The sequence below is a fragment of the Phaethon aethereus genome (genome assembly GCF_964289735.1).
Source record: "Phaethon aethereus genome assembly, chromosome: 14".
NCBI classification, from domain to species: Eukaryota; Metazoa; Chordata; class Aves; order Phaethontiformes; family Phaethontidae; genus Phaethon; species Phaethon aethereus.
Genome location: NC_138590.1, coordinates 4,910,215 through 4,935,676, shown reverse-complemented (window position 1 = coordinate 4,935,676; position 25,462 = coordinate 4,910,215). Strand labels below are relative to the sequence as shown.

Genomic DNA, 25,462 nt, shown 5'->3' with positions numbered 1-25,462 from the left:
AAGGTACTAAACCTATTAGCTTTATACTCTTATCTTATGCTTCTCTTTACATCTCCTAAAGCATTATTCTCCTGAGGTTGCTCTAGACATCTGTTCTTGTTTTGACATTTCTGGGCATTTTTATTCAGTATGACTTTTCAGGAACTGAGAAGGCATTGCATTAATGCTAATAGCAACAGTAGTAGGTAGTAAAGCTGATACTGTGAATGCCAGCTGCTTATGTGCTCCAGCAGTCGCCGCTGCTTCATGAGCTGACTGCTCTGTAACCTGGGATTTCTCCTGTTCAGAGCAGAAGTGAGGTGCCATGCCTTCATTTTCAAAGGCCGTCTTCAGTGCTAACCCGCAAGGCTGAGTCTGTTGAAACAGTTTTGGTTTGCCCCTCCTAAAGGATATGACAAGGATTACAGTTTGCAGGGCAATGCTTAGGCTTAAGTACATGTTCTATATCTTGAATTCGCAACTGCTTTGCGACTAGAAGGATTTTTGTTCTGTGTTCTCCACTGCTCCAAGATAATTTTGACCAGGCATCTCCTCTGATTCTTACAGGCAGCCAGAAATACTCCTGTTCATACCTGGTACAGCTGAGTTTACAATGGCATTGAAGGGGCCCATGTCCTCCTGTGGGTGCACGTAGGCCTCTTTGGGGTTTGCTTGACTTGGTAGATTCCTGTGTGTAGCTGGATTCAGCTTTATCTGGACAAGGTTTCCAAGTTGACAGGCTGCTGTCACATCAGAGAGCAGCGGTGATGCCCTGCTGCTTGCCTAGACCGTGTTCTGCAAGTGATGCAGAGCAAAGAGCCTGCTAATGTTGCTGTTTGGGATTGGGCACATCAAATAGATATATAACTCACTAAGAATGTTTGTAATGCAGAAATAGCAAGCAGGCAGTCCTACTAAAGCTGCTGTACGCTGGAGTTAGCAATTAGCCCAGGGCTAGTAGGAGGTGAACCAGGGAGCAGCATACAAGCTACGTGCATGTAAAACCAGCCTCCTGTGCTTCCCTTGCCTCTTTCTAAACATGCTTCCATGCTAGCAATGCTTGGTTTCTACATTGGGTGGACTAGGGAGCCTAGACGAGTCCCGTGATGCCATCCTAGTTGTCCATTTTCCCACTTTAAATGCCATGTGACTGAAGGGCACAGGAGCTGGTAGTGTTGCAGGAGGTATTTGCTGTCATACTGTTCTTTTTCACAGTAGAGGGAGAACACGCTGGTAAGAAATACAGCAACAGACATTGCTTCTCCAAGAATTAAGATTTTTAATCACCATACATGAAGTGAAAATTCAGTGCCCTATGAAGTCAGGTTGTGCGGTGACCCACAAATCGGTTCCCCTTTATAGGCATCCAGGCGGTCAGCCCAGTGCTCACTGCTGCCACTGCCTGTCCCTGCATGCTGCTGTCCACAGGATAATGTGTTCCTGAACACTGAGGTACTGCAATTGTTCCATACTTACCTCATTGCCAAAATCTCAAATATTTATCTTTTTCTGACAGTAGCTATCAGTTCCCTACTATAGGAGCTGTATTGGGGGGGAACGTGTCCTATACACCTCTTTATCTGGAGGCATCTTGCCAATGTAAACTGCTGCCGCCCACACTATGGGCAGCCTTTCAGAGAAGTAGGAGTGCAGGCTGTAAGAACAGAGGCGAGCCTTCCACTTCATAATCTCCCAAATATGTCAAGAAACTAGTCTAACTACTCTGTCTGGATGTTTGGTAGACAATTTACCCCTTACTGTGAAGTGACCGGTCCTCCTCTTCAAGAACAGTCGAACCTCTGAGTGAGAAGAGAGTTTTACTTAATCTATTCAGGCTGTGCAGGAGGCAAGGCTGCTTCTCATCCTAGAAGAACTGAAGGCAAATGTAAAGAACCTCAACTATTTAAAACTAAAGATATTTGAATTAGTCGCATGGTTAAATTCCAACTCTTGCATGCTTTTAGTTTAGTAGTGTTGCACTGTTCTCATCTAGTTGTACCTTACTCTTTTATATCTTTTCTGCTTAATTGGTTCAGGAAGGCATGCAGGATATACAGGCTGGCAGGCAAGTTAATGTTGTGAGAAGCCTCAACTCCCATTTCCTGACTTTTTAACCTTGAACTATCCCAGGAATTTTGCATTTGAGTGATTAAGAAGGTATGACTGACCTCCTGCCTCTCTCCTGCTAGCAGAACCAGTTTGTTAATCTCTGGGAATGATCTAAAATGTGTAAGTGGTTTTTGATAGTCTTCTTGCAAATAACTTTGTAGTTCTTTGCTTCCAGGGGCAAATGATCTATACTGAAAAGAAACGCATGGGCAAACAGACTGTCACTGTGTGCAAAGTAGAGCTTGTAAATATGCAAGCCTTTTGAAAAGTGGCTAGAACAAGCATGCAGCTAACTGTTAGACTGATGCATACTAGGCATGCTCGTTGTGGATTGTGGGGTGATAACTTGTGTATTACGTAGCTCAGTGCTTCCATGAATTTGTTTGAGTAATAGAAATATATTACTATTGAAGATATAAATGTATTTGTGTTTTGGAATGCTTGACATATTGCCTGACTCCAGGTGTCTTTGGTGTCTCCTGATCTGCTTTGTGTGGAATCTACTTGGGCAGCTGGTGACTAATTTCTGTAGAAACAGCAGCATTTGGATGTTACCTGCTCATGCAGAAGTCGTAGAGGGTCTAAATTGGCAAATCACATACAACTCAAGATCACCTTAATGAGGCACAGGGGTTATTTTAATGTTCTGGCCAAAGAGTAGTAGAGCACATGCTGAGTTCTTGAGTATCAATAAAACTGTTTAAAATTACGATAGCTTAGAAAATAAGCTTTGAGGATAAATGTTGGGCTTGCTTAGCCCAGAGGTGGCCCAGTGCATGGAGCATCAGGGGCCAGGAGGAGATGCATGATGAGAGAGATCTTTTGGGAGGCTGAGAAGATGCTCAATAACCATGGCAACAAAGGAAACCACTTCTGAAAAGAAAACACCTCTGCAGTCTGAGTTGCTTGAGATGTCGTGGGGTTTTGGGGCATTGCTACTGGTGGTGTTTGGGTTGTAGTTTAAGCAAATTTGTTTGCTTTACAGCAACAACTTCAAATAAGCTGTTTTTCTCAGACTTGATCCTATTTTTCCTGTAAGGGGGGTAATTCTGTTCCTAGTTATCCTTTATCACAGCAAGACCAGGACCAGGTTGCAATGATGGACACATTGATAGTCATTGAAATGACCTGTTTGGGGTAACCAGAAGTTTAGGGTGACTGTGTCTTTGTGTGGGTCTTGGAATAATGTCTGGCTTCCAGAAATTTGAAATGTCATATTTTATCTCTCAGACTCCTTAGAGCCTACTTAAAAAGCTTTTCAAATTTGTGATCACTTTTTAAAGGCTTCTCATTGTTACCTGGGAAGCACTTTCCCATTCATAGTTCTTATCTGCTTATGGTGGTCCTGATTTACTCCTTTCTGCTCCCCTCAGTGTGGAGGTCTCCCCTTCTAAACCCACTGCAGTTGCTGAGGTTTTGGTGCAATTGAGGGAGCTGTTTGGCCCAGAGCTGCCAGTTGTGTCACTGCTGAGGATACTGGCTGTTAGGGTTGAGCTGTTCTCATCACCTTTTCCCTAAATTGCAGTTGGAGTGGGAATCCAAGGGAGTGTTTCATTGTGCTCAGGTGTGTGGTGATGGGGCAAGGAAAGCTTCACCAGCAAGAACATAAAACAGGGCCTCTTTGCTGCCACACCTCCAGCCTCCAAAGGCAATGCTCCCTGCACAGTGAGAAGATGCTCCCAGGGAAAATAGTTACTATAGTGACGAGTAGCCCTGGTGTGTTTGAGGACTGGATCACCAAGTTGAGTAATAAATGTGTGGGAGTCTATTTTTAAAAGCTTTTGTGAGGAGGCGATTGCTGTAGTCCTAGAAAATTTGTCTGCAAAGTGATATTTTTTTTTTTTGTTTAAAAATAATCGTCTGTCTTGAGAATGAGATGACCTCATTAAAAACAAAGAAGCTTGTATGTCATCATGTCGAGCCTCTGGCAGTGATTCTTGCAGCAGCCTTCTGAGTTACATTAGAAGCTCTAACCATTAACAGGTTCCTCAAAACTAAGACCCACAGGGATCTTGTGTACAGCTATTCCAGTGTCGCAGCTGGAATCGAGGTGCTTTTAGCCTGTTCTCTGTCCTGTTTTATTCAAATGAGAAACGAAATGCTGTGTTAAAAAGGAAAAAAAGCCATTGAAAATAAAACCTAACTCCAAGCTTCTCCCACAATTTGCCAAGTTGAAAAACTATTTGGTTTTGTAAGAGAACTCATAATTTTGTTATCTTGCTTGACTTCTTGCCCGTGAAACCCGTATGCCTCATACTCTCGCTGTGTACCTGTGAGTGCAGGAGGGAAGGGGACAAATGAACGGAGCTCTTAGGTTTTGGTGGCTAATGCTGTAGCTGTGAGAGGAGCTGATGTGAAGGTCCGGAGTGATCCAGGTGCTGCCTTTGTTCCTTATGCAGTGAGCCGCTGCTATCGGTACAGTAAACTGTAGGAAATCCCCCGGTCTGTAGTTTCACCTATATAGTCATGAAGGATTTCATGTAAGGCCATGTGATCTGTATGGAACTGATTAAAATAAGGGTCTACTGCTCAAATGGCTTTACTGTATCACGGAGGTTTGAGGGACCCTGCAAACGTAGGGATTAAGTGGTTTTACGTACAGTGTAGAAACTTGGCAATCAACTGTTGGTTTATAAATGCTTAACGTCTCGGTGACCCAAGCGCACTATTTGCTCTCTGCACATACACGTACAGGCGCATATGTACTCCCAGCCACGAGCCTAACAAAAAAGCTGTGTGTGGGTTTGCTAGATTGCTGTAGGCCACTAATTGGCACTGAAATCCAATAATGACAAAAATAACAACATTTCTTGTTTTAAGAAGCTCAGAATTGATTTCTGTTACCAGATTTGTAAGCGGCACAGTTCACCCATCCCCTGCTCCTGTCGGGAACCTCTGTGATCTTACAGCCATGTTTAACAAACCTTCTGTCAATCAAAAACTTGTTACTCGAGGATTATTTGCCTTCAGTTTCCTGTGTAATGAGGTTTTTGATTGACAACAGTGTAGTTAAAGACTATAGAAAGGCTTTTTGAATCTGAGATGAGCGAGTTTCCATTTAATAGTATTTGCACATGATAACATTGGCTTCCGGTTTTATCTGTGAAAGAAGCTGAGGGTGATAGATCAAAAATAAGAAGTATAGAAACCCTTCTCGTTTAAAAATGATGTGGCTTATAAACTAGAGCTTAGAAACTAACTTTCTATTTCCTACCGTGGGAGCAGGATTTGAACATCATTTGTTGTACAAATACTTGAGCCATTGGGGGCAAATGTTTCACAAAGGCAGAAGGAAGTGTCTTGGTACGTTCACTGGCCGATGGGTGGGCAATGGCTTTCCCTTCGTCTTGCCTCTGCCTGAAGACTGTGAGATACTCCTCAGGTTAGGAAGTTGGGTGATGCTGTTATCTTTTACCTCTGTTATCAGGATTAGTTTCTGAAATGGTGTCCTTGACTTGCTGTGTGTGGTGGCCGCTGAGAGTACCTGGTTCCCAGGTGTCCTAATAAGCAGTTGCACTTGCTCAAGTAAATTTGAATTTCTTGAATGAAATCACATGAAAAAATAGTGTATTGAAAATATGATGGAAATTGATGAATCTATGTTGATGGGTCTTTTTCAAAATACTAAATGTTTCTAAAAATGACCCTGATTAAAACTTAGCTAATGGGGGCAGGGCAGTCACAGGTAGGAGGAACATGATACAGGTGAGTTGACAGGAGATGAACATGTGGGTTACCTCTTGGTGAGCTAGAGAACCAGAGTTAGGCTATGATTTACAAATATCTTCTGTAGCTTAGGCTGGTTTCTCTTGTAGGAACTCCACACCAAGTTTAGCCTCCATCTTACAGAATCAGATGAAGCACTTCAGGAGTAGTTCTGGTCTATACTGATATTCTAAAGAGCGTTAAGAGCAAAGTGAGCATGGCTAGAAGATGCAGACAAACTCATGTGTCTCAAAGTGTCATCTCTTTTAACTAGACCAGCTTGGATTTAACAAAAAATGCTATACCTACAGTTTTTATATATTCCCCCTTGGTTGCCTCTTTGTGACTGGAGATCAGAAGTCAAAGCCAGGATTTTCTGGTGCATTTTTTGGGTGCTTTGCTTTCTTTTGAAAGCTAGGTGAATGTATCTGGAAGTTTTCCTACCGGAGGAGGGTAAGGAATGCGTAAATCACTTTGTAGGTTTCTGTCTTTAGTTATAAGCACAGTGGGTGAAAGGGGTCTGGTTTTCTAGACTGCTGCTTTGCGTCTAGCTTCAGAGAGGACCTATTTAATATGATAACATGGTTTGACTGAGTTGATGAGATTTTTTCCAAGGCTGCTAGGAAGCTTTGTGAATTGCACAGGAGATGTTTCAAAAGAAACAGTTCTGCAGATGTACCCTAGCTTTAACTGCCCAAATTCAGAAACAGTCCTGTTTTATGCAGAAATAATACACTAACTGAATCATGTCTTGCTGTGAGAAAGAAACTTTACCTTTTGCTTGTTCAATTGCCATGCTACATTGTGAATGTGCTTAGGCAGATGCTTGATTTTGGACCCTTCTGGAAAATTGGTTTATTTCAGTCTTCATAAAATCGTATCTTAAAACAAGGAAATAATCTCCTTTTTCTTTTTATGCTTTATTCATAGTCTGGCTCCACAACATACTGCGTGTCTTTTTATCTGTAATTGTAGCATGGCTGCTTTGATTTGTGCCAGTTTTTCCCACAGCAGCAAGGTAAAGGAGTTCAGAAGAGTAAGTAATTTGGTTATGAAGCTGCAGTTATTTGGGGAAATAGCTATATGACATATGTTGGCTGTAATAAATGGAATTACTCTCTTAATTCTAAAACTAATTACTCTTCTGTGTGCTAGTTGAATGACAGATTTCTCTTTTAATGAATACTTACTCCTTCCTACGAATGGGATAGTTGCAAGCTTGTGGTCAGCCAGGAAGGACAGCACTACTCTGTGCTTGGTGGTGGGTGCTTCTTGTGAGATATGCTGAGAACATGAATCTGAAAGTGAAATTATTGTCTGTTTCTGAGCCCTAGTAACTGGCAAGTTTCCAGTTGGCTTGTGCCATTGCTATAGCAGACTGATCCTGCCTTTCTTTTTCTCCCCTTTTTCCAAAAGTCCAACTGAAAGAACTGTCTGGATATAGTTCATGCATTGTGCTTCTGGAAAATAGGAATAGGCATCCTTCAGTTGCTTGGTCCTGGCTTCCTATCGAGTCTGACAGTTCCTGAGCACATCTAGAAGGAATTCAGCTGCTTCTAGCATAATAGGACTGGGCAAAAGCTGAGCAGAAGCTTTATGAGTTTGGTATTAAATTTTGGAGCACCGAAGTTGGTACTACAGTGCCATTCCCAGATGAAAATAGTTCCAAGTCCTGGGGCTAATAGTGCAACTCAGTGCTGTCTCCAAAAAAAAAAAAAAAAAGGTGATTTTAATCTCAGATGTGATTCTTGAGTAGAATTCTGCTGCAGAACACTCTGCTCAGCGTGTAATAAAAATTAAGCTACTGAGGTATGTTTTATACCTGCAGCACACCCTCACCTAATATACTTTTAAGTATGGGTTTAATTACTGCTCCATGTTGAGGGATGTTTGCCTGGATCACTTGCCAAAAGTGTTGAGCACTGTAGCTGGGACATGGGAAATGCATGGTCTCTGATTTAATCAATCCACAGGGCTGCGTGGAAGCTGGTGTGCAAGGTTAGAGCCTGCAAACCCAGGATGAAATTATACCTCTTCTTACAAAGCTTTCTACAGAAGTAGAAAAACAGCAATCATAAAACCAATTCACAACAATATTTTGAGTGTTACTAATGAAATGATGTGCTGGAAAAGACCACTTGGACTTTGTCTGGCCTAGATGGCCTGCTCTATCCCTGCTGACTTTAAATAAATTTTTACAAACAAATACTAACTTTTCCTCCTTTCCATTGTTCCAGGTAACATCTAATAAGCATTAAATCTAAGCCTTATCATGGACTATAGGTGAAAAAGTTTTACTGAATTTTTTTTTATGGAAGAACAATGGAAGCTATGGAAGAACAATGTCATGCTTATCGGGGCAATCAAATTACAACAACACAAGTCCTCAGCAGTTACCCTGAAGTATCATCATGCTTGTTTTCCTGAGGTGTGTGAAGTTGAGACCAGCCCTTAGGCAGCTTTTAAAAATCAGCTTGATTCTCAAGTCGCAAGAAAATAAGCGGCGCCTAGTTCTTATGGTTGTCTTTTGTTCTGGTTTTTGCAAACGTGCAACCATCCTGAAGACACTGAGGCTTTTCTGCATTTCTTTTGGTGGACTTGCAGGAGGAGGCACCCTCAGGAGCACCTCTATGCGTGTGAGGAGAACAGCGAGGCGCCCGGTGGGCCGTGCCCTGGGATGGGCTGCAGCGTGTGCTTACCTGGACCGCAGGCAGTGGTCTGCAGCACCACGCTGTGCCCGCGGAGCCCAGCTGGTGACCGTGCCCTGCGGTGGGCATGGCGGGGGTGCTGGGGCAGCCCCCGTTGCCTGTCGCGTCATCCCAGCCCATCTGTGCCCCTCTGAGGGATGGGAGCAGGTCCTCCATAGCTCAGCGTTCAACACTGCTCCTTCCGTCCTCTCTACCTGTTCTGCTTCCACCTGAACCGCTAACACTAAATAAAAGCAGATGCCATTTTCAGAGAGGTGAAAGTGCTAACCATAGTGTTTAAGTTAAAATTGCTGACACGTTTGCAGCAGCGCTTTCATCTGTGTTATCTCCAGAGAGTTGCTTGTACCTGACCTTGCTCTGCATTTTTGCCCTTGGGCGTCTTCGAGTTGATCAGCTCAGAGCAGCACATACTGGGTACTCGGCCTGAGCTTGATCCACAAGGAAAAGCATGGGAAAAGGGATAGCAATCAGAAGTATTGAGATTCTATTTGATTTTTAGGTAATCTCTATTTTCTATCCAAACATGCTCTTGGTACACAGTCTAGATTAAGAACAGTAAAAATAAACCTTTCAGTGAAACTTTACTGATAAAGTTTCACAGTTCTATATTGTGAAGCTCTGCGTTCTTTTTTGTACTACAGAGCTTTAAATTAAGACTTTCTGAGAAAATGGTTATTCAAGCACTGCTTCAGATGGCAAAGGCCATGTGTTGAAAGTGGAATGCAACAGCAGGCAAGTAGAGATCTTAATGGCTTATGTAGCTTTTACAGAAATGTTCCCACCTTTTACTTACCATGTACCAGACTTCCAGGTCATGTTGGGGCGGGGGGGAATTATGTTAGTCATTAAAAGTTGATTTTATGTTGAACCTCTTATGGTCAGAGGCTTTTCCCTAAAATTCCCCTTCACACTGGTGAATGACTGTAAGATATTAATATGGGGCTACCAGCTTGTTGCTCAGTGCCTCCGGATGAAGTATGCTCAAGTGTGCTCAAAACTTAATAAAACTCTTTACCTAACTGCCAGCCCTGCTGAATTACCTTTGGATATGAACGACTTTGTGCCAATCTGTTCAGTCTCTGACAGTGGGTTGGAAACTTGCTCTCATGACGGCCTTGCCTTCCTGTGGCATGCCACTTGTGTGTGGCAGAGCTCGGTACAGCTCCATGGCTGCTTTTTGGCCCAGTTGCTCTTGGTATGTGTGGTGTAACTGCTAGAGAGGGGCTGTGGTGTTTTGTGGTGTGTCCTGTGCTTTCTGCCCAAAGGGCTCTTCTGGTAAGTCAGACTCACGGGCCCCAACATGAAGTCATGGCCCTCCTTCTAGATACGCCACGTGCGGTGCGTTGGGGTTGTGTGATGATCTCTGGGCCTGTGGCATACTGTGCTTTTGGCAGCTGGATGTGTGAGATACCTGCAAGCTTAGTTGTTCCTGGGTTGTGCCTCCCTGCAGTGATACGTTTGGTCAGTAGTTTTGTTGGTGCAAGCTGCACTTCATCCGCTCAGAGTCCAAGGGAGGAAAGGAGCACGGTTTTGGTGACTAAAATCTGTGGGGTCACTCAACAAGTGGGTACTCTAAGCTTTGTTTTTAGCCATACAATCCTTCCGACTGGTGCTCGATGTGGTTTCTAATAGAAAAACTCATCAGAGCAGTATTGCGGAAATACTTCCTCGTTTGGATGGAGTGGGTTACACATTTTTGTGATACTGAGAAACTAATCTAGTTTGTCATTAATGAAACAGAACATACTGCAATGCAAATGAGTGGAGTTGCATGACAAGTGGTCCCACAGTCCTCAGCACTTGCTATTGATTGTGCACTCTTAATTATTCATGCTATGCAAATTGCAGTTCTCATCTTGCTGCTTCTCCTCTACATATTTTTGATACAGGACTTGCCTGCACACAGTCTTGTTCTTTCATTTGAGAGACGAGCATTGTTTCTGGCAAAGTTCTTAACGTTCCTTTGTTGTGCGAGTACTGGCAGAGCCAGGCAAAGCTCAGGAGCTCTGTCAGAATGAATTCATCTTGCTGGAACTTCAGATGAAGAAAGGGAAGAGTTTGTGGAGTATTATTTGATAAGAACAAAAGCTTTAAAATAGTTTTCAACTTTGTTTTCTGTACTGAAGCCCTTGTGGTACTTGTTTTCTGGTCAGTTGTTTGGAACAGACATGTGGGAGTGTTCTCTTATTCATTCTAAATATTATTTTGCGTTTCAGGTATACTAAACCACTAACCTTTGCAGACTGCATTAGTGATGAATTGCCATTAGGATGGGAAGAAGCTTATGACCCTCAGGTTGGAGTTTATTACATAGACCACAACACCAGTAAGTGACATGTTACTATATTTTTGCAGAGCGATTGTTTTGTGCCTGTGTTAAATATACTGAACACAAAACCACAAAATTGCTAACAGTGTGTTTTAGAGTAGCTGAGATCTGCAGCTTGTGAAATCAAATCCTGTCCTTCTCCATCATGCAAATTACTTCCCTCTCTAAAGCAGGAATTTGAGACCTTTTGGTTTGCGGTCTTCAAATCAGCAGTCATGTTCAGGCTAATACTGTGGACACACATCTGTGAGATTTGGCTTACTGAGGAGTCTGACTAGGTAGCAAAGATCTGGAGTTTATTCTTAGCCTGGAATTTGTCCTTGTGCAAGACCATCGGAAACAGTGCAAAGGTCTTGTGTTGATTCCCATGGCAGGGGCAAATTGAGTGACTGCATCAGTTCCATTTGCTGTAGGAGTTCTCACTGTCTTGACTGGAGACGAAACTCTCAAGTAGGCTTAGGGTATCCTGAGAGGTGTACAAGTTGGAAAAGAGTTAAGTTCAGGCTAGTGGCATTTTTATTCTGTATGGTCAAACTAAGCCACTGCTCATTGTCTTTGTTAGATTCCTTGATAGACCAGAAGTGTTAAGCTTTATAAGCCCATTTGAATTATAAGAAAATACAGAACTTGATATATCATTACAACCGTTGTTAGGAAATGTGTATTGGGTTGTGCTAGAACAAATCCCGTGAAAAAAGTAATGAACAAAATAAATCAGTGACTTTGGTTCTCTTTACAGAACAGCTCCAATTGCAATCCAGAAGTTCACAGCAGAACCATGCCCAGGCCCTTTTGGGGGTTCTTCTAACTCATGCAAAGAGAAAAACTTTTTAAAAGACAAAAGTGCCTTGAAGTTGGGGTTTTGGTTGTGGGTTGTTGTTTTTTTTCTTAAATCTGTTTCTAGCACTTAAACTTAAACGGAGAATTCCAGCAATTTTTTTCAGCAAGTTACAAAAATCTTTTTTAAATAAAAATGTGGAAGTCTGTTTTGGTGGGTTTTTTTCCTTGGCTATCTTCACACCCTTCCCTTTTTCAGAAAAGCTACACTTTCACCTGGTCTGAGACTGTACCTTCCAGTTTTTAGCAACTGGATATTAAAAATACAGAATGAAAAAAGCTTGTTCTCAAAAAGCACTAACTGCCCTCTGCAATACAAAGATCAAATGTCTCCAGATGTGAAGGTGACACAAATATTTTTATTTAGAGCTTATGTCATCTCAGTATCACAGCACTTACATATCTTTAAATGGCTTTATCCTAATTATTTTTGTGAGGCAGGGGATGTTGATTTTTCCTCCTACAGGAAAGGATAGTGGGGAAGAAAGGGTAGACAAGTCTACAGGATCACACAAAGGAGAACTGCAGGGGAGAGGACTGGACAAACTTTGCTTGAGAAGGTGCTAAATTGCAAGACACAAATTGGAGTCTCCTATAGGTCTGTAAGACCATGCCTTGTGTCCATTTCACTTCCACGAGAAAGCACTCCGGAGAGCTAACAATGAGATTGCTAACGATGAGACAGTGTGAATCTTAATGCTTTTTCCAGTCTCACTTTGGTCTGGGTTATTCCTGTGCTGACCACACTTACAAAAGGAATAACAGCTGAGTTTAGAAGTCTTGTTAAGACTTCCCTTTACCTCCTTCTGAATGACTTAATGTTTTCACGACTGTGTGCCGCCGAGAAGCAGAGAGCCTGGGCAAGGTCTACAGAGGAGTCAAACACGGTTGGACTTCTCTTCCCTTCTCTGGTGGTTGGAGGTTTGATGTATCAGGTGCTGGGATGTGCCTACTGGGGTGCTCCAGGCCAAGAGCAGCCCAGAGACAGGGGCATGTCACCTTCCAGTGACTCCGAAGGGCTTTGCTGTGTTAGACAGCAGAGTTGGATTAAGAGGTTCGTGCCAATTCAGGTTAACCTGTACAATGCTTTTTGGGAAGCTGTTTGTTCCCTGTATATTCCCAGTAAAACATCTGTGAGGCTTGGTGGTTTTTCCCTCGGACCAGTTCCCTCCTCTGGTTCATCAGGTTGTGACATGGACTGTTGCAGTAGATGTAAGCCTCTGCAGGTGCTGCAGGAGCTGGCATTGTCCCCAGAAGAAATAGTGTTCAGCTCACCTTCTGAAGTGAACATCAGGGTCACCTCTGACCACAGGAAAAACTTGACCCAAGTAAAATGAGAGGAAGTTTCCAAAAGTCTTTTCCTTGTCCCCTCTGCACTTTCTCTTTACTTTTGAGATATACTTTTTTTATCTTTTCATTTGTCTTCCTCTCTTATCCACACTGGAAGAAGCTGAGTGCTTGCTGTCACTGTGGCCTATCCTAGCCAAAACTGGGGTATTCACTTACTCCGCTGGCATTTGCCTAAACAAGGATGGCTAGCTGTGGTCCTGGGGGACACAGCTGAGGTACAGGAAAACAACCTTGATTTGAAGCCTGCTGTGGGACATGGAAGCTTGTCAGACCTCCTGGGTGTTTCAGCTAGCAGAAACTGCAGCATATAGGTGGACATACCAGACATGATCTGAGTTGGCCACAGGCTGAGTGCACAAAGATCTGGTTGCAGGTCACAGCCCTGTGTGGTCTGGGGCAGTTACCCCTGGTCCGTGCCACTCAAAAGCACCTCAGGCTTCAAGGGCATGCAGAGAAGGCTTCAAACCATGCTGACACCTCCTTAATAACAGTTGCTCTTAAAAAGTTTCACTTCTGTGGGATGCCAGAGGCTACAGGACTTGACCTAGAATTTCAATTAAAAGTCTAAAAAGAAGAGAAACAAAATCGTGACCCTATTTCTTAAGCCAGCTCCAATCCAAATCATGATAAAGCAAGCCCTATCCTCTTGCCTTCAGCTAATCAAGAGGCTCATCTTTGTGGTTTACATTGAAGTATCCTCTGGAGAGTGTCCAAAACCTCCTTTCTCTCCAAGGTCTCTTGCAGATTCCCTGTGCAGGAAGGAACCGTCATCAGAGGGTGTGAAGGGGATGGAAGCATGTTGGTTCTTGCTGCACAGTTGAAGTATTTGAGACTAATTATCAGAAACAAGCCCAAGGACAGAACTAAATTAAATCTAAAGCCAGGAGCCATTAAAAAAAGTGAGATGGAGAACACTTCTAACCTTCTCTCTGAGGCAAAATAAATACAATTAAATTGAATTCAGGACCCGGAATATTCCTAATACAGTATTAATGCATAGCCCTGAGTGTCTCTCTGGGAGAACTTCTTTGGAATTTGATTTGCACAAAGAAACAATGATTTTCTTGCTGGATGCTGATGCAAGCATAGTAAGATTACATTCTTCAAACGTGAAATGATGAGATTTATTTATGACAAGCTCAACATTAAATTAAAAATTCACAAGACAACAAATGATGTAATAGCTACAACTATCTGTAGCTATTTGTAATAGAAATTTCTGGAGTCCTTTCATCTGACTTTTGAATGCATTTAGTATTTCTCAGTAGGTGGAGCAGATCGACAGCTCTTGGCCAACATTTTCATAGTTGTTATTACAGGTTTGAAAATCAGAGCTCAAAGCTGCAATCAAGAGGATACAGTTTGTGCTGTGATTACTGAAAAGGTTGAGGTGAATAATTAGAAAAACGGTAACAAAGCAGTTTCAGGACATAAGTGCATTGCCCATCCTCTCCATCAGCTGGCTGCCAAGCATTCACTTTGTCAGGTGGCAAGTGTGTTTTGGAGCAGTTTCACCACCTAACAGAGGTGTTCAGGATGATGTAGATCTTTATAGTCGTCTTCCTCGTTGCTTAGAACGGAGGGATTTCCCTCCAGCAGCTTCTACTGCCCTTCTTGCGATTATAGGAAGAATGGGCTGCTGGATTAAGGGAAAACTGGAAATAATGAAGAAGCCATAGGTACAGGTAGACTTAATGATCCAGTGTCCTGAATTAGGTTTCAAGACTCGTGGGTATGTTGCCAGCGTACTCATTAAGCTTGAAATCAGGAGTCCTGAGTCATGGTTGCCGGTGCTTGTCCATGCAGTCGGGTCTGGGGAAGCTGCGTGCCTGGGAATATGAGGGCATCTCTGGGTAACTCCCAGCAGACTTTCCCCTTCTGGTACAACTCTGGAGTAAAAGGAGTTACTCTTCCCGGGTGTGGGTAATGGTTATCTGCAAAATGGGATTTGGGGGCAAGAATAGAGATGGAAGCGTGGGATTTTCAGACTCTTACAGTTGATATGCTGCTGTGTCTCCCTGACTGTTTTTTTGCCCCCTCTAAGAGAGATCATAGTGCTGTCTGGGAGGGCACCAACACTTAGAGTTGGCACAAGTAGCTGCTTTTTCATCAGGTTATCTTGGGGCAGTTTCTCAGGTCCAGGCTTAGCTTTAATGTAATCATCAGCTGAAATGTTGCTGCTTCTAGCAGGACCTGTAAAGGACTTTTTGTTGAAATGCTTCTACAAACTATACTGTCAGTGTCTTAAAAGTTTGGGAGTTCTTTAATGATCTTTTGCAGCTTCTCTAAGTTTTGCTGTGTAACTTGAAATGCCGTGTGTTCTTTCGGGTCTTAAGATGCTGTTAAAACACGTTATTGCTGGAGTATCCTGTTAATTTTCTCCTCAGCATGATCGTGGACAGCTTGTGAAAATGGTTGAGTATCCATCCCTTGGGTAAAATCCTTTATTTCTAGTTCTGCTCCTAGGATTATTGTCAAACTGTTTTCTTCCCTACATCCTGTGTATTGCGGTGTTAGCTTTATGCCTGACTCGCTTAAGAGCTGCTCATACCTTCCACCGTGGCAGCTTTTGCTAAATATTTAAAGAGGCTCTTAAGATATGCAGATTAGATTCCTACTGATAGTTTCAAGCAGCTTCTTTTTATTAATTATTCATTATGTGGTTACTAGGCATCCTTATTCAAGGATGGTGTTTAGACAGTTTAGAGCACTTCGTCAACTGAATGTTGGAACCTGTTCCAAGCAGGAGCATATAATAGCCTTGAAAGAGAAATGAAAAATATTTTGGACACTTCTTCACAAAACTGAGACAAATGCTGACAATAAATTTGCCTAATTAGTATTAGGACTAACTGCATGTCTATGACCTTATGCCTTTTTCATGATTAGAAACCTGAAAAGCAATGTGTTGGTTGTGTTGGGGTAACGGAGATGGAAATGGTGTAGCTGTTCATGACTGTGTTGCCTATGTTACCAAAAAATGTTTTTCTTAAACTCCGCCTTCTGTATTCTGCAGTGATTTACTGCTGTGCCTGCTTTCAGTGAAGGAAATGTTTACTCTCCTTCTGAGATGCTGTTTATATAATGTCATTTGAGATGCTTTCATGAATACTTTCTGTGATTTAATGAGTCTTTATTTTTATTTACCTATGGAATCTGAGTGAGAAGGTTTTCTTTCCCCTTTTTAATAAAAGCCACTTGGCAGCCAAAGAGGATGGGCAGAGTTGTAATTGCTTTCATGTTGTCAAATACAGTATAATGCAGTCATGTGGCAATGATGTTTTTTGAAAGATTTTTTTTTAGCAGTGAAATAGTAGAGGTATTTTATTAGTAATGTTATAAAGCAGTTGCAATAAAGATGAGTCTAAAAATCAATGTCAGTATCTCAGTGCTTGTGTGTGCATATGCTTGTGTGGATGTTTTAAGAGGCAGAACTGAGATAGGTTCAGCAGCAGGGGAGTTGGAGAGTTGTACGATGATTTCATCATGAATTGTTCTATACAGTGATTCAGCGTGGCAGAGCTCATCGGAGTTCATTGTGGGTCAGTGGTCACCTCCTAAGAAAAAAGGAAAATGTCCTTATGCCACTTTTTTATTAGGGGATGGGGCAAGGGCGTATTTTAAAATAATGCCATAAATGGTGGAGCGTCTCCAGGCAGCAATACAAACCTGCTTTCCATTGATTTTTGCCTCTTCCTGTTTTCTCTCCAAGAAACTACACAGATAGAAGACCCTCGTGTGCAATGGCGGCGGGAGCAGGAGCACATGCTGAAAGACTATCTTGTCCTGGCCCAGGAGGCAATTGCTGCACAGAAGGAGATCTACCAAGTGAAACAGCAGAGGCTTGAATTGGCCCAGCAAGAATATCGGCAGCTGCATGATGTTTGGGAGCACAAACTGGGCTCTCAGACCAGCTGTGAGTAGTTAGTGAATTCTTATCCAGTGACTTTCTCAGTCATGAACCCACTAGGACAGTAAAATGCTTGAAGCTGGTCCTCTGATACAGCACTGGGATGTGTTATGCCGTGTCACTCTCCACGTTTGCTCAGTTTGTCTCAAAAGCAATAGCTGCCTAGCACCTATTTGGCAAAGGATAATTGTTATGAAGCACTATTGCGGTTGGCTCAGCCACTGAAGTCAGTGTGTAGATTTTCAGCATGGGCTTCAACAAATGTGGGGGGAAAAAAAAAGTGATGGCTGACTTGATGTGAAAAAAAAAAAAAAAAAGTTGTATGGTATTTTCCTTGATTCCCTGGTCCAAAGTATAGAAACAAGGTAATAAGGCTCGTCTTGGATAACATTCCCAGGCCCTTTTGGAGTTTAACGCTTCACTCTTGCTGAGTTAGTTATGTCTTATGGTGGTGAAGTCCACTGGCTAATCCTGTGCCTGAGGTTAAAAAGTATTTAAGTAGTTTTCTGTCAACTGAAGGATTCTTCTTTGACATTCAGAGATGTCCATCATCTCTGAAGTACAGTTTTTGGTCTTTTCATAAGAGTACTCCGCCTAAGCACTGGTATACCAGAGCAGTACACTAAGAATGCTGTGAACGTGAATTATGTTGGCGTGATGTGATCTATCTTTAAAAACACAGCCTAACAGAAAGAACTAGAAATGCTTTCCCATGTTTTATAGGGCATAAACTGATAGCTGTAAGGATCAAGATATCTCCATTGCCTACAGCTACCTCTAGCAACATTGCACATTGGGGAGCTTCTGTACCTTCTGAAGCAGAAGGGTTTTAACAGCTGCCAAGAAGAGAATTCTGCTCTTAATGGGACATTGATTTAATCTAGTGTGACACGTTGTATGATTGGTTGCATCCTCAAGGCTGTGAAAAGGCTTGCATCACATTTTTCAGTTTCTTCTCATTCTTTGCTTCTATTTGTTTCTAAACATTCAGTGTTTTCATATTTACTCAATGAGAAAGTCTTTAAAAAAAATAAACCTGTATGCAGTGTCTGTCCCATCAGTTCTGTTACATGCCTTTGGAAATGCAGGAAGCCACGCTATTGAACGGAGTGAATGTGTTTGAGAGTCTGAGTTAAGTGTGTTAACTTGGGACAAATCAAGACTTTGGAGATGCAGGACACACTCTGGCCTCTTAAGTATATACTTTTTGTGCAGTACTTGACTGCGGTATTGCCTTTCCCTGCCTTTGAGAAAGGGAAAATGGGTAGAAGGCCTACACGGGCAATCTGTGAAGATTTGGGTATGCAGGAGTGATGGGAGGTCTTCATTTGTGGTGGGGCTGGTAGAAGAGTAGAGGAAGGTAGAGCTGTTAAACTGGGTGTTGTATTTGTTCTAGTGCTCTCTGGCTCATCATCAAGTTCCAAGTATGACCCGGAGATCCTCAAAGCAGAGATTGCTACTACAAAATCCAGGGTAAGTAGTACGAACGGACCTTTGCTTGCCAGGAGTAATCTTCAGATATTTCCAAACCTCCTGGCAAAGACTTAAAAGAAGATGCCAAAGCAGTTGAGAGCGCTAATGTTGCTGTTCTTAATCTAGGAGATAATTTATCAGAATTCTCAAACATTTCCGTCTTAAGAGTTTGAAACACTTTTTTTTTCCCTTAGACTTCCTTGGAAGCTGGCAGTACATACTGCTGTACAGATATGCTGTGGGGTATTTTGCTGCATGCTGGCTCCTCGGTGTGCCGCAGCACTGGAGAGCTGTGAGTTCTCTCCAGAGACTGGCAGCTGTTTTGTCCTGGGCTTAGTGTGGGTTGTTAGCAGCGGCGGCGTGCACTCTCATGCAGAGCTCAGTTTGGGAAGAAGAAAGGACTAAAGTAAAGTAGGTCAGTCTAGCCTCTGTGGAGGAATATAAAACAGCAAGCTGTAGGGTCAGTGGATTTATAATATGTATTATCATCCTGCTGTGTTACTGATGCAGTGGAGCCTTTTAGTTTGTTATCTTGGAGGATGGCTTCTATCACTGCAGTGCAACTCCTGTCCTGATGCTTAACGTTTTCTTTAATGACTGGGAACGTTTTAAACGCTTCTGAGTAAAACCGACATCTGTTTCATTCCTCTGTCTCTCGAATTTTTTCAGCTTTTCTGCTTGTGAGCTTGGAACTTCCCTTGAGCCCCTTATTAAGTGGTGTAATATCGGGGTACGGGGTAAATCCCTAGCTGCTGATAATGTCCTGATGAGGATTCAGTCAGGGCTGCTAGTGGCTGTTGAGATGAACTGATTATCTGGAAACTTTGTCTAGAGTACTGTCTACGCTGAAGAAGTTTTGAATTGAATGGGTAGTGCTGTACCTAAATATTCACATAAGGTATCATTCTAAAAATGTGACACCTTGCTACAGGTTAATAAACTCAAGAGAGAAGTAGCTCACATGAAGCAAGAGCTCCAGTACAAAGAGCATGGATTTCAAACACTGAAGAAGTAAGTTTGTTCACCAGATCTTCTTTTCAGTGTAGAACGTCTCTGGCTTGTAACGCATCCCCCTCTACATTTATAAATAGCTGCCTAAATAACGTAAGCTGAAGTATGTTGCTGCTGATATCTTTAGGCATATGCAACTGAAAGCAGTACACAGCCATGGGGGTAGTTCTCTCAGATCAGTGCCTGTGCGTTATAGAGCACATCAGAACTGACTTCATGGCAAAAAGATTTTGAACCAGGATCTTGCCAGTTAAATGCTATTCTGTTTTACGCCATACTGCTCAATACAGATGACACAGTACAGGCTATTGTCTCTGAGGAAAAATTTGGGGTGGAGTGGAAGGGGAGGAAATGTTTCAGGTACTTACCTGTGTATGAATAGACAACTGGCATGTTTTAAGTAATGTCACTGGTTAATATCTTATTTATTATAAATGTCAACTGTGGTAGAATTTCTTTGAGAAGAGGGAAGGATGAGGCAGCTGGTAATTAGATTGCGCAAGCAAATACATCTGTGCATGTGAGGTCTGTGCCTCGTTTTTGAAATCATGACTCAAAATAAGGTAATTCTCATAGATGGCTACGTTGATCCTCTGTGGGTTAGAAACAAGTTAGCTAGCAGCAATCTGCCCAAACATACCATTTTGGGGGTTTCGTCTGCATCTTTTTCCTCCCTAAAGAGTCAAAGCGATGATATGGCTAAAATCAGAGTTCCGAAGCTTAATGTGCTTCTCAGTGGAGTAATTTAGGTGGGGATGAGTGGGGTTCTTTGTTCCTTCTATTGTCTTTGTTATACTTCAGAGTGTGTTTTTCTTACAAATTTATGTCAAGATGCATACATCTAGGGCGATGAAATTATCTGGACTTTATAAAGTGTTAGCTTACTGGGTTTGTTTTTTTTTTTTAATTTCCATGCAGAATTGACATGAAAATGTCTGATACTCGAGGTGGCTACAAACTTGATGAGGCACAAGCCATTTTAAGTGAAATGAAAGCTCTCAGGAAGGCCATCACATCGGGGGAGAAGGAAAAACAAGACCTCATTCAGGTATTGAAACAGGATGACTTTACAGTATTTTGTGTCAGCATTACAATCAGGTTGAATTTCTGAGAAGTAATTTAAATATTTTGTATTTCAGATATGTAACTGAGATTTTTATTAACATAAATTAGCTCTGTATTGTGGTTGGACTGCAGCCTTTTTGTTCTTCAGATCAAAGAATAAGAAGTACAAACTGTAGCAACTAACAGTAGTAAGCACTTGCTTAGAGATGAGTGTTTGTCTCAGGGCTATTGGTCAAGAATGAAGCAGTGTGACTGTACTGCTGTCGAAGAGCAGATCTGGAGAAGCCATGAAAACACTGTGGCCCACTTGGTCTGCCATCTCCAGCAGAGAGCCTGTCTGTCTGGGCAAGATGGTGTGCTAATGCCTGTGGGCTGCTTCGTGCGGTGGGAGGTGCAGTCCAGCCATGCCTGACCTCATGTTTGTGGGGTCTGAGTGCAGACAGTAAACATGCTCAGATCTTAATCATGTAGTTTAGGCTAAAGCTGTGTAGCTGCTGAGGTGTTTTGAGTGGAAGTGAGCTCACCTCATGACTTTTATGGTTTTAGAGCTTAGCCAGGTTAAAAGACAGCTTTGTGAATGACAGAGGATCCCAGTCAGACCTGTGGGCCAGCAGCATGTCCGTGGAAAGCTCCAGCCCGTTGTTGCCCCGGCAGTACCTGGATGTCAGCTCCCAGACTGATGTTTCGGGAAATGTGAGTAATGCGTGACAAACCCATTGCATGTGGAGACGTTCCTCTGAACTATATGTAGTACTGCCTTAGTACGAGTTTCCAAGCATGGGCAAGTGTCTATGAAGTGATACATCCTCCTGCTTTAAACTTCAGTGTGACCTTCATTTTTGTGTGCAATGTTAATGTATCTCTAAAGGCAACCTGCTGTTTCCCCACACTGTCTCTATTGGAACAATCCAGGTGGGAATAAAAGGGAGGGAAGTTTTATTTTGCCTGTAGGTGTAGCTGCTTGTGATACAACTATTCCCTTAGCTCTTCATAGCAGTGATACGCTACTAGACAAGAAATATTCAGCAGCTACGTATGGGCTAAGCTTTAATGAGGACTCTTCCCTTAAGAATGTGTTTGGCTTTTAATGCGAGTGTTATGAGTGAGAATGATAGCATATGTGCAGATATTTTGATGCAGTCAAATACGTGTCGTACTCATAAACCTTCAGTCCCACTTGTGCAACAAGATCATAACTGTCAGGTTGGTGCCAGCCTCAGGAAGGACTCGGTCAGTGCTGTGGGTACATGATACGTCTCACACGACAGCACAGAAGCCTCTCCTGTTAACCTGCACTTAAGCGTGCAGCCACTTACAGTCAGGGCCACACACGTGACTAAAGACCTGCAGATTTGAGCATGACGGGGTGTCCCTTGTCTTTAAGACTTTACAACCAAAGTAAGATGTCATCCAAAACAAAATGTAGTGCAGTGCTTAAAGATTGCAAATGGCATTTAAGAAGAAAGATTACAAAGCTATTTGTGTGTGTGTGAAAATGGAAGCCAGAGGTAGATGTGGTAGATCATCTTTTTCTGATAAGCTAGGCCAAAAAGAGCCTCTGAATCTTGTGGGTGTTTAAGTATTTGACGCAATCATGAAAAATTTAATCAAAGGCAGTATTTTCCCATTCTGTGATTGGTTTAACTAGTAAATGAGTTTTACAAGAGCAAGTGTAACTTGTAACATCATCGATCTCAATAGGGGATATCAAAAAGTGGTTACTAAATTGCTGATTCTCTATTTTGTGTCTCAGTTTATTAACAGCAGCAATAACCAGTTGGCTGAGAAGGTGAGATTACGCCTTCAATATGAAGAAGCAAAGAGAAGGTAATTCTTTGGACTGTTGTACCTTTTGGCTGTCACACAGCTTATTCTGAAGATACATTTCACTAGAAAAGGTGCCACTCGGATTGAAACACATGGTTACTGCTACATAAGCATGGTAATTTTTGAGCCAGTGAGGCAATAGGCTTTCTGGGCCAACGTTATCATTCAAGAAATAAATAACCATCCTAGAAATTACTAATGAGTGACTAATACGTGAAGAATTCAGTCTGGCCACACCTGTGGGGACAAAAGTGGTTTTGCTGCCTGTTGCCAATGCTTCCTCATTCCTAATAAGGAGACTGTACTGCAAGGCATCTCCTTACCTTATTTAAAATGAGAGGAATGTTTGCATGGCTTTAAGTCAGATAAGAAGAAACATATATGGGGTTAACACCTAACATATCAAAATATGGTCAGTGACTACAATTTCAGAGCTTGTCTGCTTATCTGTAGGAGTATAGATTTTCACTCTTGCCCTCTGATCTGAGATGAATGAAGAATAGGTCTAAAAAATTCATATCTACCTAGCAGGCTAATTTAGGCAAAGGTTTTTGAGCTTTACTTTTTTAACAGATAATAGCTAACTCAACTGTTTAGAAAGTACCTATATTTTTATGGATAAATAGTCTAGTTAAACAAAAAACTATCAAGCAGTATTTAGTCTTTGGCTGGGCTAGTCCTCCTTCAGCGATACAACCATCGGTGGTGGTGATTTCAATTTTAATTGCTCTGAAGGGACTTCACAATTCCAGAAAAACAAACTTCGGGTGCATGGTACCGTGTCTACTTGGGATATATGCAAAGAGAAGGATTTTTGTCCAGTCTCTGGTTAGAGATAAGAGCTTTAAGGCTGAGGTTACTCGTAATGTTCTCATTTTAGTTTATCAGCATGGTCAATAGGCCATGCTTCTCAGTGGCATAAAATTTGATCTGTATCTGTGGCAGTTGTCAAAGACTGTATGCGCCCAGCTGCTTTTGACATAAGCTTATACTTTTCTTCCTAGGTGGAGCAATTTTATCAGAACTGTCTATTTTGCTAATCCAAGATGAACGTCTACCTTGACATTAAAATCTTTCTGTGACTTTTAAAAACAACATTAATATTATTAACTCCCCAGATGCAGTAACTAAGCTGCTTTTTACTTTTAAGCTTCGCTCAAGATTGCAATTTAGTTCACACTGACTTCACATCTTCTCATTGAAGTGGAGCACTCTTACTTTAGCCTGTATCTTTTCCAAGTAGGGGCAAGTGAATAATGGCAAACCTGAGAAGATACTTAACAGGCTCTTTAAAAAGAGAAAGAACTTTATAAAGGCAGCACAATAGTTCATTTGAAGTAATGATGAAGGGCATACAACACTATCTTGCAGTTAAATAAGGTTTGCTACCTCATGTCTGTCTTAAATTATCTATAGATTTTCTCTGAGTTTAAAAAAATGTTACCATGAGGAAAGATGGATCTGAATCAGCATGAATAACTGATGCTAAAATGAAAAGATCTCCAGCTATCAGAGCACTGTGGTTTTGGCATAGTCTTTAGTAGGAGCTGCAGAAACAAATACCTTAACTGATTTTAAGCTGGAACAATACTATGTGACTCAAAGGAACCTGCTCCTGTGAAAATTCCTCCTTGTGTTGTTAGAAGTGTTTCCTGTCGCCACAGCACAATATTAAAATGTTCCAAAAACAGAATAGAAGAGCAAGTGCTTTGCCCATGCACATACTATGAAGGGAGACAAATGATGGCAATACATCTGTCTTCTTAGCTCTACGTTATCTGGAAAGGTAAAACTTAAGGCCTTGAAATCAAGATGATCCCATATTAATTAGGCTAGAACTACTAGATTTACAAAGGGCTGATGATTTTGAAAGTGGACTGTAGCAGACACTGTTTATAGTATTGTAGTGGATCAGGCTGAAGGCACAGATGTAGGTGAATGTCTGCTGAACTTCACCGTGCCAGAACTGTTAGGGTACATTTCTGCCTGTTCCCTTACTGAGCACTAAGTCCTGTTCTTTCATGACTCTGTGAGACAAGAGCCCTACAGCAGATAATGTTAAACCCGCAAAAAAGAACAAAGGGCAACCGCAGTGGCAAACCTTTAGCATGATTGGTTTGGAAGCTGATAATGCCTATCATGTCAAAAGAGATGTCAGTGCTACATCTCTACAAGGAGATAGGTACCGCAGCATAAATGTAATCAGAGATGCAACTAAGTTATGTGGTACAATTTCAGATACGTAGCAACTCAGTTGTGTAGCACTTGCACTCTGTGCACTGTTCTAGTTCCTTCAACAGTTAAACTTTTAGCTTGGGTTTTGTGTGACTGGTAGTAACTCTGGGCTTTTAAAAGTATATTTTATAATCTCCTAAGATGGAATATTTCAATGTCACATTTAAAAGCTTTGCAACAATAGTGAGTATTTGAGTGGTCATTTTTTAGACCACACCTCCCACTTGGGTTTGGTGTTTGTATCTGAAGAGCAGAGGCTGATCGTTAATTACTGGTTCTGGACGCACATCTTAATGTGCGCTTCTGTGGAGGTGCACGTGCTCTGAATGATCTCCAAAGAGACTAAAAATTTTACATGTTATGCCTATATCACAGATAGGTACCAGCTTTCCCCAGTAAAAAAAAAAAAAAAAAAAAAAAAGACACTTGATATGTCAATGAATAAATCATCTAACTACCTTTGCCAGGTAAGAAGAAAACAGATAAAACTTACTGTTCTGTATTTTGTTCACTCTTGCAAGCTAGTGGCCATCCAGAACGACTGTGTGACCTCAGCCCAGTATTGCTGGTTTCTTTGCAATGCACACCTAGCATGGCGTGGCAAGGATACAGTTCAGACTCGGTCAGTGAATGCTGAAGGGCTGGGGTTTTCAGCCAAATGCCAGACAGTCTGCAAAGCATTGCTCTTGTAATGATGCTGTTATATTGGAAAAATAGAATACATAAACCTCCTTTTAACTGAGAAGGGGAAAAAGAATGATCCATTTACAAAGGGTGAAACTTGAGGTTACTTTAACAAAGCTGTTAGACTCGGAAACGCATAGAGAACAAATTCCAGTGAAAAAGCCATATCCATGCAAATGTGTGCCAAAAGTGATCAGATTAATGCCAACCAATCCTCTTAAACTCATATCCCTTCAAAAT

General features: G+C 41.9%; 1 protein-coding gene across 1 annotated transcript in view; it reads left to right on the top strand.

Annotated features, from left to right (window-relative positions):
- Positions 1-25,462, top strand: part of WWC1 (WW and C2 domain containing 1) — a gene marked incomplete at both ends in the record, with an annotated part of 71,917 nt that overhangs the window by 22,848 nt on the left and 23,607 nt on the right. The window contains 7 exons of the mRNA XM_082006330.1: positions 10,718-10,827; positions 16,730-16,933; positions 18,324-18,400; positions 19,332-19,411; positions 20,330-20,459; positions 21,023-21,169; positions 22,230-22,303. Of these exons, the coding sequence (XP_081862456.1) occupies positions 10,718-10,827; positions 16,730-16,933; positions 18,324-18,400; positions 19,332-19,411; positions 20,330-20,459; positions 21,023-21,169; positions 22,230-22,303 (822 nt within the window). The remainder of the gene's footprint in view (positions 1-10,717; positions 10,828-16,729; positions 16,934-18,323; positions 18,401-19,331; positions 19,412-20,329; positions 20,460-21,022; positions 21,170-22,229; positions 22,304-25,462) is intronic.